This window comes from Anabrus simplex, chromosome 3 (assembly GCF_040414725.1).
Source record: "Anabrus simplex isolate iqAnaSimp1 chromosome 3, ASM4041472v1, whole genome shotgun sequence".
Lineage (NCBI taxonomy): Eukaryota > Metazoa > Arthropoda > Insecta > Orthoptera > Tettigoniidae > Anabrus > Anabrus simplex.
Genome location: NC_090267.1, coordinates 84,286,081 through 84,304,048, shown reverse-complemented (window position 1 = coordinate 84,304,048; position 17,968 = coordinate 84,286,081). Strand labels below are relative to the sequence as shown.

At 39.0% G+C, this 17,968-nt stretch overlaps 1 protein-coding gene across 3 annotated transcripts in view; it reads left to right on the top strand.

Annotated features, from left to right (window-relative positions):
• LOC136867037 (venom allergen 5) overlaps positions 1-17,968 on the top strand; it is a 106,487-nt gene that overhangs the window by 47,636 nt on the left and 40,883 nt on the right. For all 3 annotated transcript variants that reach the window (XM_067144134.2, XM_067144136.2, XM_067144135.2), the window contains exon 4: positions 8,363-8,421. Coding sequence is in view for 1 of the 3 variants with exons in the window: in XM_067144136.2 (XP_067000237.1) it covers positions 8,363-8,369 (7 nt within the window). In the remaining 2 variants the exon portion in view is untranslated. The remainder of the gene's footprint in view (positions 1-8,362; positions 8,422-17,968) is intronic.

The following is a 17,968-nucleotide window of genomic DNA, read 5'->3' as shown; positions in this document are numbered from 1 at the left end:
TTTGATAAAATGAAAGTGACTGAGGTATGAGTGATGCTAGTAATGCTATTCCTTCTGCAGCCAGTCCCTGCTATGAATGGTGTGAAAATTTTGCTCATAAGGTCAGTTGGTGAATGCATTTCAGTGGGCTTGGCAGACTGATATGTAATAACAACTTCTTGCTCGGTGTGGAAAGCAACAGGAAACTACCTCACTCCTCATTTCCCTAGTACACCTTTACAGTGATGCCTAGGCCATCTATGACAGCTGATGGCAGAGCTGCTGAGGATCCAACCAGCCTTCAGGCTGAGGACTAAACAATGCAATTTTGATAATCATATAACAATGAGAACTCGAAACATTTTAATATTCATGAAAATGTATGGAACTATAAAAGTTTGATATGTTGAAGTGATATGTAGTTTCTTAGTTCGTCTCTCTCATCTTGCTTTACTACAAAATGAAAACTCGTTGTTTCTGCTTTGTGTGATATGTTTAAAAAATAAGTTAGCCCCTATCCTCTTGGGAATCCTGGATCTGCCTCTGAGTGTACAACTACTTTTAAGGTACATAAGCAAATATATAAAATAGGATAACTTCATTAAGGCCTTCCATTGCTAACTCTGTGGTCCATTTCTTTATTTTTAAGTGGTAATATGCTGGAACTTTTCTGGGAAAATTTTTAAAAATAAGATATATAATTTTACCTTAAAGGAAGATATTGGTCTTATTTGGTACTTGAAATATTCCTGCAGAGCTATTTTATTCCCTAATTGTTACTCTAAAATTTGATGGCACTGAATCTTTGATGTTTATGTGTGTTTTTTAAATGTTTTTAAAAGACGTGATACCTTTCTAGAAAGCAGACTGAACTTGGTTCATGTAAATCATCAGCATAATCGTCATTATCATCATTATCACCACCACCATCATCATTTTCCAACTCCAGTTTCCCAGGTGTGGTGTACAAGCGCTTGCCCTCTCATCCTGTCGGCATACATCTTCTGTTCCAGGACATCTTCCCATTTGAGAACTCCCTCCTCCACATCTGATTTTACTGTGTCTGTCCTGTGTTTCCTTGGCCTTTCCTTTGGTCTCTTTCCTTGGAGAGTAAGGTCAAAGTATTTCCTGGCAGGTCTCTCGTTCTTCATTCTCATAATGCGCCCATACTATTGAAGTCTACACTTCTTTATTACATTGGTAATAGGGACCTAAATGCAGCTACCTTCCTGTTTACTTTATTCCTGATTTTGTCCTTTCGAGTAGTTTGATTCATAGTTATAATGAATCTCTTTTCTGTTGTCTGAATTCTGCTGTAGTCATTGTTTAGTAAAGTACATGCCTCTAAACCATATGTAGGAATCAGTATGAAGTAGGTGTGGTACATGGTTGTTTTATCTTTCTGTGGAATTTTGCAGTCCAAGAGTAGATTTCTGAATTGATTGTAAAAGTTTGATGCTTCCTGCATAAATCTGAAATGGCTACTCCTAAGCGCCATCATTTTATATCAGTGCAGAAACAGATTAGATATTGGAATTACAATGAAGCTAGAGTAAACATCAAGTATGATACTATTACCAGAGGTTTAGGGAAACTAATGTTAGGGAATGTTGATTTAGTATTTTAGGTTTAATTTATGGTTTTGATTATTTCAATTCCTCTAATTATGCTGATCATTAATTATTAGCTGTTGCTTGTCTCTGAAATATTTCTTTTTCTGTATGTTTCAGTGAAGTAATTTTTACATTATATTCTAAGCTTTTAAATTTATGCTGGTGCCTGTATTGTTGAATCTACAATAAGGAGTTAAGCAGGCATGTATACTTTTCAATCTTGCATTGGAAAACATTGTTAGAGAAACATCCTTGAAGATTGAAGAGCATGCAGATCCTGACCTATGTAGATGATGTAGACTTAATTTGTATGACAGGAAATGCAGTAAAGGAGGTATACACAGCTCTGCAGACAGCAGCACAAAGAATGGAATTATGCATACTTGAAGGATAAACTTACATGGAAGCTGTGAAAAAACCAGTATTACACATTATACAATTAGTACATTATAAAAATTGGTAGTAACCATAAAATGTAAGTAGTGAAAGAACAACTGATAGGGAATATGCCCCCTGGACAACAGCTGCAAATGTAGACCAGAGGTGATTGATTGATTTAAATATCTCAGTCCTCACATAACTTTCAAATCAACATTAGAAAATAAATTAAAGAAAGGATTACTTTATATGGCTAACAAGTGCTATTTTATGGACTGCAACAGTTATTGAAACCCACCTTCTTACAAATGAAACAAAATATAATCTATGTACAAAATTTTTGAGACCAGTTTTAATTTATGAACCTAATAATAATTTTGTGTGGCTATTTCTAGCCGAGTGCAGCCCTTGTAAGGCAGACCCTCCGATGAGGGTGGGCGGCATCTGCCGTGTGTAGGTAACTGCGTGTTATTGTGGTGGAGGATAGTGTTATGTGTGGTGTGTGAGTTGCAGGAATGTTGGGGACAGCACAAACACCCAGGCCCCGGGCCATTGGTATTAACCAATTAAGGTTAAAATCCCCGACCCGGCCGGGAATCGAACCCGGGACCCTCTGAACTGAAGGCCAGTACGCTGACCATTCAGCCAACGAGTCGGACATTTATGAACCTGAGACATGGGTATTGACAAAAGGGGATATTTGAGAAACGTCCTTGGAGATCAAAGGAATCATCTGACTAGGAGTATGCAGATCATGGGCTATGTAAATGATGTAAATTTAATTGAAAGGATAAAAAATACTGTGAAGGAAGCATACGTAGCATACAGGGTTTTTAATTTAAACACAGACCGAATGCATGCTGTTTGTACTCTGTGCTACGGCAGCTACCTCAGCTGTACTTATGTCACACATGACTGTCCTACTTTAAGCGTGTATGCTATCTTATATGAAATATATGAAATCTGGAAGTGTTGTCCTGTCTGGGTTATACAGGCAGACCCTCCGATGAGGGTGGGGTAACCACATTGTGGCTGACGACAGTGAGTTCTGCCACTGTAATGTTTCTAATTTCATTTGCAATGTTTTCTTTCAACTCCTGCAATGTGTGAGGATTTGTTCGATACACTTTTTCTTTCAGCTTTCCCCATAAGTAAGAATCACACACTGTTAGATCTGGAGAACAAGGGGGAAATAGACCAGCACTGATCTCTCTGTCTGCAAACACTTCCAAGATTGTAAGAAAGAAATATTCTGCTGTACGAGCAGGGGCTGAATCTTGTTCAAAAAACCACCTACACAATTCTTCTTCCATTAACTAATGGGAAAAAGACACCAAAATGTCATCTTCAGGATCATCAGTGAGTCAGTTCTGGTGCTGGTGCTGTATTCAATTTTGAAAGGCTGAATGGAGAAGAACAAAACCAACAAAAACAGTGGGAGATTCTGATTGTAATTTACCATCGTCTCAAAAAAACTAGGCCCAATTATTCATCTTATACTAACAGCACACAAAACACCAATCTTCTTATCATAATGAGGGACTACATAAACACCATTAAGATTTTCTGCATGCCAATAGCTAGACTTTTCATATGACCACTAAAATGAAACCAGAACTTTTACACATGAAAATACGGTGTTGCAAGGTCTCACCATGTTAACATCTGAGATTCAGACTGGCAACTCATGCTTGCCAGGTCGAACACATGCAGGCTACTTGCAAAGAACTATCTGCTCGCCTCCCATACTGCAGCTGCTGTAGCGCAGAGTACAAACACCGTGCGTTCAGTCTGGGTTTATATGAGAGACCCTGTACATGGAGCTAAGTGTGAAAATGTAATTTGGACGTGACAACATAGTTGACATGGTCTCTCTTATAAAGATATGGGCAGAGCACATTGTTAAGATGGAAGGAGAAAACTATATGAAAATACAAACCTTCTAGAAACTCTACAGGTATAGAAAGGAATGAAGAAAGATGATTTAAAGGTAGATCTGATAGTTTTGATGTGAAAGGATGGAGGAGGGATGAGTGGAGCAAGATCCTTGAGAAGGCCAAGGCTATAAGACTGTAGTGTCATGGAAGAAGAAGAATTTACATATTTTTTTTTTAAATCTATGGTGGCATGAAGTATTTTGAAGAGTAAGAGTCATCAGGGTAATTGAGAGAGGAGAGGAAGTGGCTCAATATTGTCTGTTCCGGTACTGGGAAGTTATGATTCCATTTATCTTCACTTAAGGTGAATGAGTGGAATGTGTATTATATAGGATTACAGATTCCAGTCAAGTACATCATTAATTCTAACTTTCCATATAAAATAAAAATATTCTGTTATTCTGGTTTCACAAGTAATGAAGGAAAATGTGACAAAAACGAGAAGAGCCACTAAAAAGTAAGTACAAGCAACATCTGAACCATTTTGGAATGTTGCGAGTGCCATTAGCATATCTACAGGTACAAAACTCATTTGAAGATAATATTAAAAAGAGCAAAATTTCATCTAAAAATTTGCTAATAAAGAAGCTTAGAGAGAAGAAATTAAATATGTTATTAAATGGTGAAAAATAAGCATCACTACAAATTATGATTTTTGAATTGAATTTTCTTTAATCAGTCATTTGCAGAAGAATCATAAGATAAATATGAAATTACGTTGAGTGATGATCAGATTAGTTTTCAAATAAGTGAGTCAGTACTGGTGCTGTATCCAATTTTGAAAGGCTGAATGAAGAAGAACAAGACCAGCGGAAACAGTGGGAGATTCTTATTGTAATTAAATACAGAGGAAAAATCTGAATGTTTCAAACATCAGTGATATGAATTAAAGGATGTAGAGCAATCAACTATCCAAAAAAGGGTTGAGACAGATTTTCAATAAACACTGGCAGAAAAGGGGTCCCAACACCAAGAAGGAGTTATGCTAGATATACGAAATTCGGGAGGCACATTTGCACGTCTGAAAGATTATGCCTATTCAAATTTGCGTGCTAGCCGATGCAGAGTGGTGCTAGTAACCTTGCAAATTAAGTTTGCTTTAAATACACACTGTACACTTTGTGAGCATTAATCATCATCCGGTGTTGATGTTGTGAGGTAGGTGTGAGTCAAACATGCCTTTAAGGAGATGAAGAAGGCAGTATCACCAGCTTACTGAGTTTGAACGAAGCCATATAATAGGACTGTGATATTGCAGAAACACCTGGAAGGGATGTATTCACAGTTATCGGTGTTGGCAACAATGGTCACAGGAAGGCACTGTCTGGCCACACACGGGCCACTGCAGAGGGGGGAAGAACACCGTATTTGCTGCATGGATCGTACTGCATCTGAAGGAGCCATTAGAGCTTCAGTTGATATCAGAGTGACAGAAAGGGACAGCTACGAGCCAGATATCCTGTAGCATTCATGCCACTAACTCGTAATCACTGCCATCTGCAACTTCAGTCGTGTCATGTCAGGCTAGAGCTCATTGGAGGGTGGAGTGGAGATATGTTGTGTTCTCGGATGAGAGATGTTTCTGTCTTGGTGATAGCAATGGCCGTAGGTTGGTACAAAAAAGGGGCCAGGTGGGCACTTGGAACCAAACTGTCTGTGGTGTCGACACACTGGACCTATACCAGGAGTTATGGCTTGGAAAGCAATTTCCTTTCACAGCAGGAGCACTCTTGTCATTATCGCAAGAACTTTGACAGTGGATTTGTACGTCAGATTGATGACTGAACTGTATGTGCTTCCATTCATTTGCAGTATTCAAAGGAGCATTTTCTAAGAAGATGATAACACTTGTCCTCATCCCGCTGCTCTCACCCAACATGCTCTACAGAGTGTCGACCAGTTACCTTGGCCTGTGAGATCACCAGACCTTTCACCCATTGAGCATGTATGGGACATCATGGGATGACAAATCCAGCATCATCTAATACCAGCATTAACCGTTGCTGATTTGACTGACCAAGTACAACAGGCATGTTTGCATGCTTGCATTCAAAATCGTGGCAACTACAGAGGTTATTAATTACAACCATGTCACATGTTTTCTCGTGCATACTTGTATCTGTGTCCTGGAAACTTTAATCAAATAAATATATTACTTACACATTTGCTTAGCTTAAAATGTATTCCTCTAATCTAAAGTCTTTTTAGTGTTGGAATTTCATTTTCTGCCATTGTATTTCCCTTCTCTTTAAAGTACATAGAGAACAAGCAGAGAACATTATCGTAGATAGGTGTGGGAAAGAGCCACAATTCATGGAGAAAGATAAATTCTTAGATTTGATGATATTGTAATTGCACTGAGAATTTGGAAGAGCTTCTCAATGACTTGGACAAAGTTTTGATGTCTTAATGAACAAATGTCAATCAAAGGTGAAATAGGGAATATTAAATTAAGAAAGGAATCATAAAATTTATTAATTGTGTTGTAATCTTTGACAAAAAAAAAAAAAAAGAGGCCAAGGGAGGTATAGGATGAAGATTATCCCAGGTGGAGATGCTTTTCTGAAGAAGAGAAATTGGTCCTCCTGAACATCTGTACATATTAAAAAATGGTTCTAAAGGTGTCTATATAAGTAAAATGTGGTTTGTTTCTGATATGGAGAGCTGATCTACTTCAAATGTAAAATTTCAGAAAAGTGTAGAAATAAAGATGGAAAGATCATAAGAGATTTGTAATCCATTTGGTGAAAAGAGAGGAATTTGACTAGAAGATGATTTATAGGTTGGTAAGGTACATCTTGTGACATAGAGAATTTCTCACTTAGTTTTGTAGGAAAGTGTAAGAAGTATGAATGGTAAGGAGAGGATAAGGGCACCAGATCAGAGTAGATGTAAACTGTAATATTTATATATAAATGAGAAGGCAAACAGAGGATGGTATGTCATGGAGTACTGCACCAAACTAGTGTATAAGCAGCACTAAATAATGACTGCATATTTCAAGAACAGTCTGCTGACAGTTGATAATGTTATCATGTTGTAGATGTTTTATTTACCTCTTAAAATTTTTGTAGAAATATCTTAATTTTTTGTCATGGGTTACTATTCAGAATAATAAAATAAGTTGCACTGCCCTCATATCTTGCATTGGAGGTGAAGGAAAGTGTGCAGCCTTGTCCTTCTTATTCCCAAAGAGACTTGAAGGGACACCTCCTCTTACCTTCTCATCTAAAACAAGTTCTTGTATGGACTTAGATTTACTATTGATATTGTCATCTTATAGGATTAGCAGAAGATTTGGAAGAGTTGCTGAATGATGTGGACACAGTCTTGAAGATGAATACAGCAAATGTAAATTAAAATTAAGGCAGGAAGTATAGGCTGGCCCAGGAAAAAACGACCCATCCCCGATCACTTTACTTAAGTCGCCATACCAACAAGACTGATGTTAACCTGCTTCCTTTGCTTGTGTCTGCATACAACTAAGGCTAACATTGACCTGATATTGGTCAGTCAACAGTCCACAGATTATCCATCAACAAGCCTTATGCAATCACAACATCAAAGTATGGTGTCTGCAACAGGGATTATGGATACTGTATGTTTTGAGACAATAGTCATGTGTACATGGAAATTATTGAGGAATTCTATGCACAGCTGATGCCTCATGAATGTGAATATATGTTTTCTGAGCAGGACTTGTCACACTTATTGTGTGTCACTGGGTAGAATTCATGAACTATTCATGGAACTGTTAGCAAAGGTTACACTGTCGCAAACACCAGACATATCCATGTGCCATGTGTGACTGTTGAGTGCTTTGAAGAGGAAAGTTTATCAAACAATTCCAGAACCCTGAATGATGTGAACAAAAATATTTGGACTGTACTTCGAAGAATTGATGCCACTCAATTGAATCGAGGATATGACAGTATGCTGCAGGGTGCATAAAGGTGCTTCGTGTAATTTTCAGCACACTCTCTAATTAGTAAATACATAGATATCTTTGTATTTCCTGTATGGCATCCAAGATCTATGCCCACTTTGTCTATGAGACAGAGGCCCAAGCCAGGGTAACAACATCAGTGTTGGCTTTGATAGTATGCAGACTCGAGTGAAGCAAGTGGCGATGAGCCGGTTCTTCCTGAGTCACTCTGCATTAAATCAGTTAGATAGATTCTTAAAGTAGATGGAAAAATGTAATTGTCTTCTATTGTTACTGTTGATAGAATTGGGATCCATACCTTTATGAACTTTTCTTGTTATTCAAGATATTTATTTCTCTTTTTGACAGAGTTGTTAATTATGTCAACTGAATTTTATGTTTTTAAGTGAAGGTCAGAATATCTCTACAGCCTATTAAATTAATGAGTGATATAACATGAGGTAGGTTCCATTAGTGTGAAGAAGGAAACTTATTCCTAGTAGCTATACAATAACTATTTTCATTTTCAGGGCATAAGCAGATCTGCAGGAATAATTCTTGTCCTGATATATTATCTCTACTGAAATTGGTAATGTATAAATGAACTATCTTAATTTTAGTTGATAATTTAAAGTTTGTAATTCAGACTATAGAAAGAATCCATTTATGCAAATAATGCTTCATATAATGTTCATGGTTTGCATCTACCATTGTATTGGACAGAGTTGTGTTTTAAATAGCATTAAAAAATTGGACCAAAGAGTTAGTAATCAGGCTTAAACCTCTTGGCTTTCAGTTTCCTTCATTTATTCATCTTATAGTCAAGATATCAGAGTTAAAAGAAAAAACATTCTTAGAATGTAGTTGATGATAAGAAACAAACTTTAAGCTGGTTATTATACACTGTCTGACAAAAAAATTGAAGTACTCAGAAGGGGTGGAGGAAATGAAATGAAACTTCACGTGTTGGCAGGGTATGTAATGTAATGTTATTTCAGTGATCACAAAGTTGAGTCAAACTTACAAAGAACTTGGCCGTATGAGCTCAGTTATCAGTATGATATTGCATCCCCTCTGGCCTGGATATATGCACTGATTCGGTTGAGAAGAGTATCACATAGCTGTTGTATCCCCTCCCGAGGCAAGTCGGCCCACAACTGTTGTAACTGGTCCTTGATATCCTGGATACTGGCATTAGGACAGAGTTGATGTCCGAGCTGGTCTTCCACATGTTTTATCAGGAACAGATAGTGGGGATCTTGCCGGTCATGGAAGTACCTCAACATCATGCAGATAGTTCATAGAGATATGTGCCGTATGTGGAAAAGCACTGTCCTGTTGAAAAATGGCACCACGATACTTTTGCATGAGAGGTAACACATGAGGAGACAGGATGTCCGTGACATACCTTTGTGTCATGAGAGTTCCCTCAATCACTACCAGAAGTCATACGCGCTGGCTCCCCACACTATGACCCAGGAGTAACAGCACTGTGCCTCTCCAAAACAATGGAAGAATGGGACCTCTCCCCAGTTTGCCACCATATTATTAGACAATGATCATCCGGGGTGATGAAGAACCACAATTCATTGATGAACACAATGCAACACCATTCATCAGCAGTCCATGCTTTCTGGTCATGGCACCACTACAAATGCTGCCGTTTGCATTGTAGTGTTAATGGTGACCTACACATTGGACAGTTATTCCCTAGTCCAGCTGCTGCTAGTCTCCGATCAATGGTGCAGGGAGTACATTACATGTTCTCGAACGCAGGTGCAGATGTGAAGGGGTTACAATGTGCTTGGTGCGCAATACGGCAATCTTCCCTTGTGGTGGTCGGACGTGGTCGACCGGAACCTTGACAATGAGTATACCTGCCTTCACATTCTAATGCAGTCCAACATCGGGCCACTGTCACATCTGAATGCCCCACAAATCTACATATTGCACGATTCAACCAGCGGGCCAAATGGAGACCCACAACGAGGCCCCTTTCGAACCGTCAGGTGCTGATAACGCTGTCTCAGATGAATATCCAGCATCTCCGTGTCCTTCACAGTGATTCTTCAACATCTGATGCTGTTCACGCCCCTAATATACCCTAGCATACCTGATAACAACACTAATGCTGGTTGGGGTTCTACATCATTTACATACCTGCCATCTGTATGTGTATGAAGTTACATTGAGATCCGACCATTTCTTCTGGGTGCTTCAATTATTTTGTCAGGCAGTTTATTTTTTAAGTGCTTGAAACACTCATTAATTTATTTTAATTATATAGCTGATGATACATTAAAAATACTACAACTTATCAATAACAAACAAAAACACAAATATTTTCTTGAAACTTAGAGACTGTTGTAGGAAAGTAAAACTTATTTTGAGGAGCATTAGGCTTCACCCAAATGGTGAAAGTGGAAACTATAAAAAAATCTACATTTATGATTTGTTTTATCTGTTTACAATCAGCAATGATCAGCTACAATGACAATAGCCTATAAATAAGGTGAAATGGCATTTCATGAGAAGGCTTGTAAAGTAATGGGACAACAATTAAAAAGGCCCGTAAGGGCATTTTGGAGAGGGAGCAAAGAGCATATTTTTATATTTTAAATTTACTATCCGATCCAAATCTGGATTTGCCACAGACACAGAGTTTTTAAGAAAAGTGCATGTGCAAACTAGAAACAAACATCCTGAGATATTAGAAAAATCTAACTTATATGTAAGTGTGGAATATGTAACATTCTTATGTACTGTATAGATGGTTCTTCAGAATAGCCACTGAATGATTACTTATCAATATTATTTTTCTTGGATGTTCTTATTCTACTTCTCCAATACTCATGATTCCATTATATCAACATAGTTTTATGAAGCTTCACATCTATATAATATACAATAGGAGTTTTGTCTGTACATTGATAGAATTTTAAAAGGATGGTATTTCTGTATCGGTCGTGTCCACAGTAACAAGGAAATACACTTTTTAATTTTCCGTGATTTATCTTTCTGTATGTATGTATGTATGTGTGTATGTATGCATGTATGTATGTATGTATGCGCATCACAAGAATGAGGCACTACAATCTAGGCCATAAATAATTTTATTCACGCTGAGTGAAATGGTAGTTTAGGGGGAAGGCATCTAAAATTTAATTTTTAAATACCTATGTTATTGGTCCTATCAAAAAGTACCACATAACAAAAGGTTTAGAGAATACATTTTCTGATCCTTTATTATGTCTTACACAGTTTTGCCATACCAACTAGGATAATAGAATTGATGAACTCAGATTTTTGTTGCTAAGTCCATATCAATGTCGAGCATTGCTAACACAGAAGTATTGTTCAATCGTGTTAATTAGCGATGGTTTTTGTAATGATTGTCTTCAGGCGTAAAACCGTGTGGTTATTGGTCCATATCAACAAGGAAAATTGTAAAGATGATTATAAAAAATGAGAAAAGATCGTAAAGGAATGATCACTTGAAGAACAAAACATTTTTTTATATTTAAGGGGCCTAACATCAAGGTCATTGGCCCCTAATGGTACGAAATAAAATGGCAAAAAGAAATCAAAATCATCCATGACCAAAATAAGAAAAATGTCATGAAGAATGAATGGATGGACATGAACTCAAAAAGAAACAAAAAACAACAAAAAAACAAACAACAAACAAACAAACAAACAAACAAACAAACAAACAAACAAACAAACAAACAAACAAACAAACAAACAAACAAACAAACAAACAAACAAACAAACAAACAAACAAAACAGTGGATCCAACGCAAAAAAAGGTCATAATGAATAGTATTACTGACTAAGGGACCTTTTATAAAGCATAATCCTGAATCGAGGATGCTTGATGTCTAAAGGGGTCCAAAATCCATGTCTAGGGCCCCACAGAGTGGTACATGTCACGAGTAAAGTAGAACCATGGTATTTGTCATGTTGGGGTACTAATCAAAAGTAGCAAAGACTCACGGTGTTCCACACAAGATGGCACTACTTACAAGTATTGTACTTCATACAGGTAACGCAGACCTATGGTGTTTCTCACACAATGGCGCCACTCATAGCCAACGCAAACCGATGAAGTTCCTCACCTAGGTGTACTAGTCACGGGTGCCGGTATTCCCGTGGTGTTCCTCACATAGTGGGTACTAATCACAGGCAACGCAGACCCATGGTGTCGCTCATATACTGGCACAACTCACAGGCAACGCCCAGACCCGCCGTCTTGCTCACATGGGTACGACACACGGGTACTGGAAACCCACAGACCAGCCTCTTTGCTGCTACTAATCACAAACCTATTTCGTACCTAATATAGTGGTACTACTCGCAAGTACAGGCAACCCATGGTGTTCCCCGCGTGATGGTATGAATCAAAAGTAGTTTCATGGTTCTAATTCAATCATCCCTTGGTCGCCCCTTTTACTTGCCTCTCATGACAGGCAGGGGATACCGTGGGTGTATTATTTGTCTGTGTCCCCCACCCACAGGGTAAAAGAGAGAGAGAAAATAAGAAAGAAGGGATCCGTCACTTCGAAAGATGAAGTAATGGACGGAGAAAGGGAAGGGCCACGAAGGGTGTGAAAATGAAAGACTCCCTAGGCCTTGAATGCTCTAATACCTTTGGGGTCAGAAAAGAACAAGAGTTGACCAAGGGAGGTCGGACAGGATAGACAAAAGTGAGGAGCCTGGTACAAGTAAGTGGAAGTAATGCCAAGACTCAGCTAAGGGCCCCATGGTCGCCAATCCACACTCCCAAGTTGAGAGCCCCTTGGGCCCCTTTTAGTCGCCTCTTACGACAGGCAGGGGATACCGCGGGCCGCGGGTGTATTCTACATCTGTGTCCCCCACTCACAGGGGGTAGTGTGTTTGGTCCGCGAGAGGTATTTTATTTCCCTCAAGTCTGCCGGCAAGCCGGTTAGGACCCCCCTATCCACCACCTGGGACGCACCACGTGGAAGTATCACCTCTCCCCCTGCTACACCAGCGTAGTAGGTTCGTGGAAGAACAAAATAAGAGGGAATCATGAAAGAAGGAAGGACTCCCTTTACATTAGATGTTCTAATATCACAGAGTTGGAAGACAACTAAATGTGAAGGCCTACAGTATCCAAAGCTTGATTAAGGGTAACATTATATTGACCATGGTTGCGATGTGATTTGTCTCTTCTGCTGCCACTCATCTCCCATACATGGGATTACTGCTGTGTCCCCAGTATAATAGCATGCCTGAATATTGTTGGAAAGCTGCTGGGGAGTTGGATAACTTTGCATATGCTATACGATTTTCCCATCAATGATCCACTACACTAATTTACACTCCACTAATGATTGTTATATTCTTGTACCTTTGGAAATTTGCTGGTGTCTGCCCAGTCTCAAAGACTAATAATCCAGCTAAAGACTTTTGAACTGATCAGCATTTTAACATATCTGCTAACCCATTGGACTGACCTTGTAGAAACCCTGCTCAACACCAACTTGGAGCAAGCGACCCAGTTAGCTGAACACTGTAGCTGATGGTTAAGAGCAGTACAATTTGCACTATGACATGTACCATAATAATAACATTATGTTTGTAACCACATGTTTGTAAATATGTTCAAAATATGACAACGAATTCAGGGATAAGTAACAGTACATTTGGATCTAAAAACTTTTACTGAATATTGATCAGGCTCCAGATCTTATCACATTAATTATAAATCACAAGTCTTGAGTCTTGGCCTCGTGATCGGTGATGTGTGAGGCTCAATGGCGATGATGCCCATTCACCTGTTGCTCCCGTCAGTGGAGAGATCGTGCACCTCATCATAGATCACAAATAGCATTGGAAGGGCTATACAACTAAAAAATGGCTAACTTTCCTACACTGTAGGAAGACTAACATGAAATTCTAATAACAAAATTATACACCCTCAACTTCTTGAAAGAAAGCTGTTCTCGGTGCATTCTTACTTATAATACCAATATAGTTGGTCCATTATTGGACCATGGAAATCAACATCTATATCAGCATTCTTACTTCTCATATTTTCAATATTTTTTTCTATTTTTGTCACAGGTTTACCATGTGTGTGTAGATGACCTACAAACCTACACAGATTTTCACCCTCAATTCCTACAAACTGACATAAATGACAAAAATAAAACTTACGATGTTAAAGAATTTATGATTATGCACTTTAAAATAAAAATGCTTTCAAATCACATACCAGATACTGGTACCTTAAAAATTCATGCACAGGTTAACAGAATTTCAATTTAGCCAGTTATCCTAAGCAGAACTTCAGAAAAACTTAAAATAGTCAAAACACCTTGGACTGCTTTCGGACATACTAAAATAGTCAAAACACCTTGGACTGCTTTTGGACATACTCTTTAGTTGGCGTGATTGTATGTACGGGTATTTTACATTTGGATAAAATTTTCTTCCTGCTGAAATTAGGAGCACCGAGCTCGATAGCTGCAGTTGCTTAAGTGTGGCCAGTATCCAGTATTCGAGACATAGTAGGTTCGAACCCCACTGTCGGCAGCCCTGAAGATGGTTTTCCGTGGTTTCGCATTTTCACACTAGGCAAATGCGGAGCTGTATCTTAATTAAGACCACGGCCGCTTCCTTCCCACTCCTAGCCCTTCCCTGTCCCATTGTCGCCATAAGACCTATCTGTGTCGGTGCGACGTAAAGCAATTAGCAAAAAAAAAAAAAAAAAAAAAAAAAAGGAGCATATCAAACTTGTTACACACAAAGAACCCATGCCAAAGCTAAAATACTTTATTTTTAAAATTAAGTGGTAAAATCACATTAACTTTTTGTTACTTGTTTAACGTCACATCTTCAGGGTTGCCGATGGTGAGATTTGAACCCACAAGCTCCTAAATGCAACCTCACTGTTGCACAACCCTAACCGCATGGCCAATGCACTCGATTTAAAAATTTAGATACCTTCCTACAATATTTGCAGGTTGCCACAAGTGCAAAGAGAAAAATAACCAATTTATGTATCCCAAAATTCAAATGAAAACAGAGTAGCTTCAAAGTGGCTGTTTATGTTTGTAGATATGGTAGATAGATGTGTCACAGTCGAGTGGAGAAAGTCAGTACTTAGTCCAAACATTTTCAAGAAGTCCATAAGTAGCTGGTCCTTTGAGCACCAATCATGAGGTCAGTGATGTTCATAGACTCAAGACTGTACTTACTTTGTAGTAAGCTGCTGTGGATTAATAGATTCACTTTTTTTTTCAAGGTCAGCTTCTTCAGGTTGGTCTTCATTTGTCTCGAAGTGGATAGTTGGGTCAGTTTTGTAGTCTACTGATGTGCGAGGTTGAGTGGCAATGACGTCTATTCGCCTGGTATTCCTGTCAATGGAGAGATCATGTATCTTGTCATAGGTTGAGCCCACTGTAGGTTGCGTAGTCTTTCAGCCTTAGACTGTCAGCAATCAGGGACCTGATGGCATGATGGTGAGTATGGTGTAGTAGTTCACCATGCTGACAGGATCCCAGGATGTGCGCAAGTGTTTCGACAGCTTCAACAGAGGCTATTGTCCTCAGATCTGTCTGGTATACAGTGTATAACTTTATGTTTAGGAAAAGGTTTAGAACAGAGTTTCTTAATCATTTTTGTGTCATCGACCCCTTTGAAAACCTGGTCACATCTATGAATCCCCTTCCTAAAAAATGATGACCATAAACACAATTTTGTAGGCAATAAATATACTTCAGTTTTATTAAGAACTGATTGTCTCAGACAGCATATGGCATGCACAGAGTATGAATAAAGTAAACAAGCTCAACCAAAAATGATGTTTTTCTGTCTTTATCATACAAAAATGACAACTCCAGAAAAAATGAAATACTACTATCAAATGAAAATTTTACAAATACTATATTGAATTCAGCTTTAATGTTCATTTCAATGAGAATATTGTTGTTTGGTATGAAAAGAATACGAAACTCTGGCACGGTTTTTGACAAGGCAAGATGCATGTTATATTTGACATCCAGTCAGTCTTGACTTTTTGTTCTGATAGAAACAAGTGCTGAAAACTCTCACTTCATAAAGGCATATAGTGGCAAAGGCAATCAGAACACCCATGGCTGTTTGACTGTCAACATCATCATCATTATCATCATCATCATATGCAGTTTCCAGCTGTTGGCCAGGTCTGCTTGGAACATAAGCTTCTCCATCTCCCCTTGTGTTCCCACCACTTCTCCCCCATCACTTCCTCTTCTCTGTACACACTCTTCCACTCCTTTCATCCTCCTGTCTCTTGATCTTCCTCTTGGTTGATTTTCCTATCATCTCCATTTCAGACATCCTCCTCGGTATCCTTTCCTCTGTCATTCTCTTCATGTGCCCATACCACCTAAGTCTAGATGCCTCTAGTAGTGGCTCTTCTTTTACTATATATCTCTAACCTTCTTGTTTCTCATCTTATCCATTCTTGTCACTCCTATCCTGCTTGTCAGAAATTTCATTTCACTTGCCTGTATCATAGTTACGGCTCTCTGCCTCGTTACTCAAGATTCTGCTACATACGTCAGAATAGGTACATAGTATAGTATGTCCTGTATATCACTCTTTTGCTTCTCTGAGGGGACATCCTTGCCGCAAACCAGGCTTCTGACACTTTCCAGGAATGCTCGTGGTTTTCTTTCATGTTCAATTATTTCCTTACCATTTCTTCCACTTTCCTCTATGATACTTCCCAGGTACTTGAAACTTTCTACCTTCCTAAGCTGTTCGCCTGTTCCTCTCATAGGTCTCTCCTTCTTTCTAGTTGTGATCACTATCTTGCTCTTTTTTGGCATTAAATTTCAGTCCATACTGTTTCACCTCCTCTTCCCATGCATCTAACTGTTCCTGGATATCCTCTTCCTTCTCTCCCCAGATTAACAAGTCATCCGCAAACATCATCACTCATTTTTCCTTCCCTAATTTTCCTTGCTATTTTTGTCATTAGCTCGTCCAATACTACAATGAAGAGCAAAGGTGACAGAGCACTTTGTAAGGAATTATAATTAATACTACATATTGGTGTAAATAAAATCCCTCAGATACTCTCCTTTCATATTAAAATTATAGCAAATATAAATATTAAATTTTTATTTGACTTTCACAGACCCCATGAAGCCCATCCATGACTCACAGGCGGGTCCATGGACCCTGGTTTAGAGGGTTGATTCTCTTCAAGTAGATGTGAATTATTATTTTTTCTTTTTACAATTTGCTTTACGTCGCACCGACACAGATAGGTCTTATGGCGATGATGGGATAGGAAAGGGCTAGGAGTGGGGAGGAAGCAGCTGTGGCCTTAATTAAGGTACACCCAGAGCATTTGCCTGGTGTGAAAATGGGATACCACGGAAAACCATCTTCAGGACTGCCAACAGCGGGGTTCGAACCCACTATCTCCTGAATTCAAGCTGATAGCTACGTGATCCAAACCACACAGTCACTTGCTTCGTGACATGATTCTAAGAAAAAACTGAAAATCTGACTATACTTGGAATTTGAACCTGATGGGTGTGTTAACAGATTTCTTGAGGGCTGTTATATGTTGAATTGACTGTCTCTGCAGACTTCTGCTTTGCAAAAACTGAATTACTGAGTGAGTTAGCTGCGTTAGCCGGCCCCGTGGTATAAGATTTGCATGCCAGCCTCTTACCCGGAAGCCCCGGGTTCGATTCCCAGCCAGGTCAGGGATTTTTACCTGGACCTGAGGGCTGGTTCGAGGTCCACTCAGCCTACGTGATTAGAATTGAAGAGCTATCTGAGGGTGAGATAGCGGCCCCGGTCTAGAAAGCCAAGAATAACGGCCGAGAGGATTCGTTGTGCTGACCACACAACACCTCATAATCTGCAGGCCTTCTGGATGAGCAGCAGTCGCTTGGTAGGCCAAGGCTCTTCAAGGGCTGTAGTGCCGGGGGGGAGGGTTAGCTGCATTGTTTGAGTCATGAAGCTGAGAGTTTGCATTTGGGAGAGAGTTTGTTCAAATCCCAGTGTTGGCAGCCTTGAAGATTGTTTCCCGTGGTCATTTCAGGCAAATGCTAGGGCTGCATCTTAATTAAGACCATGGTCAATTCCTTTCTAGTCCTATCCCA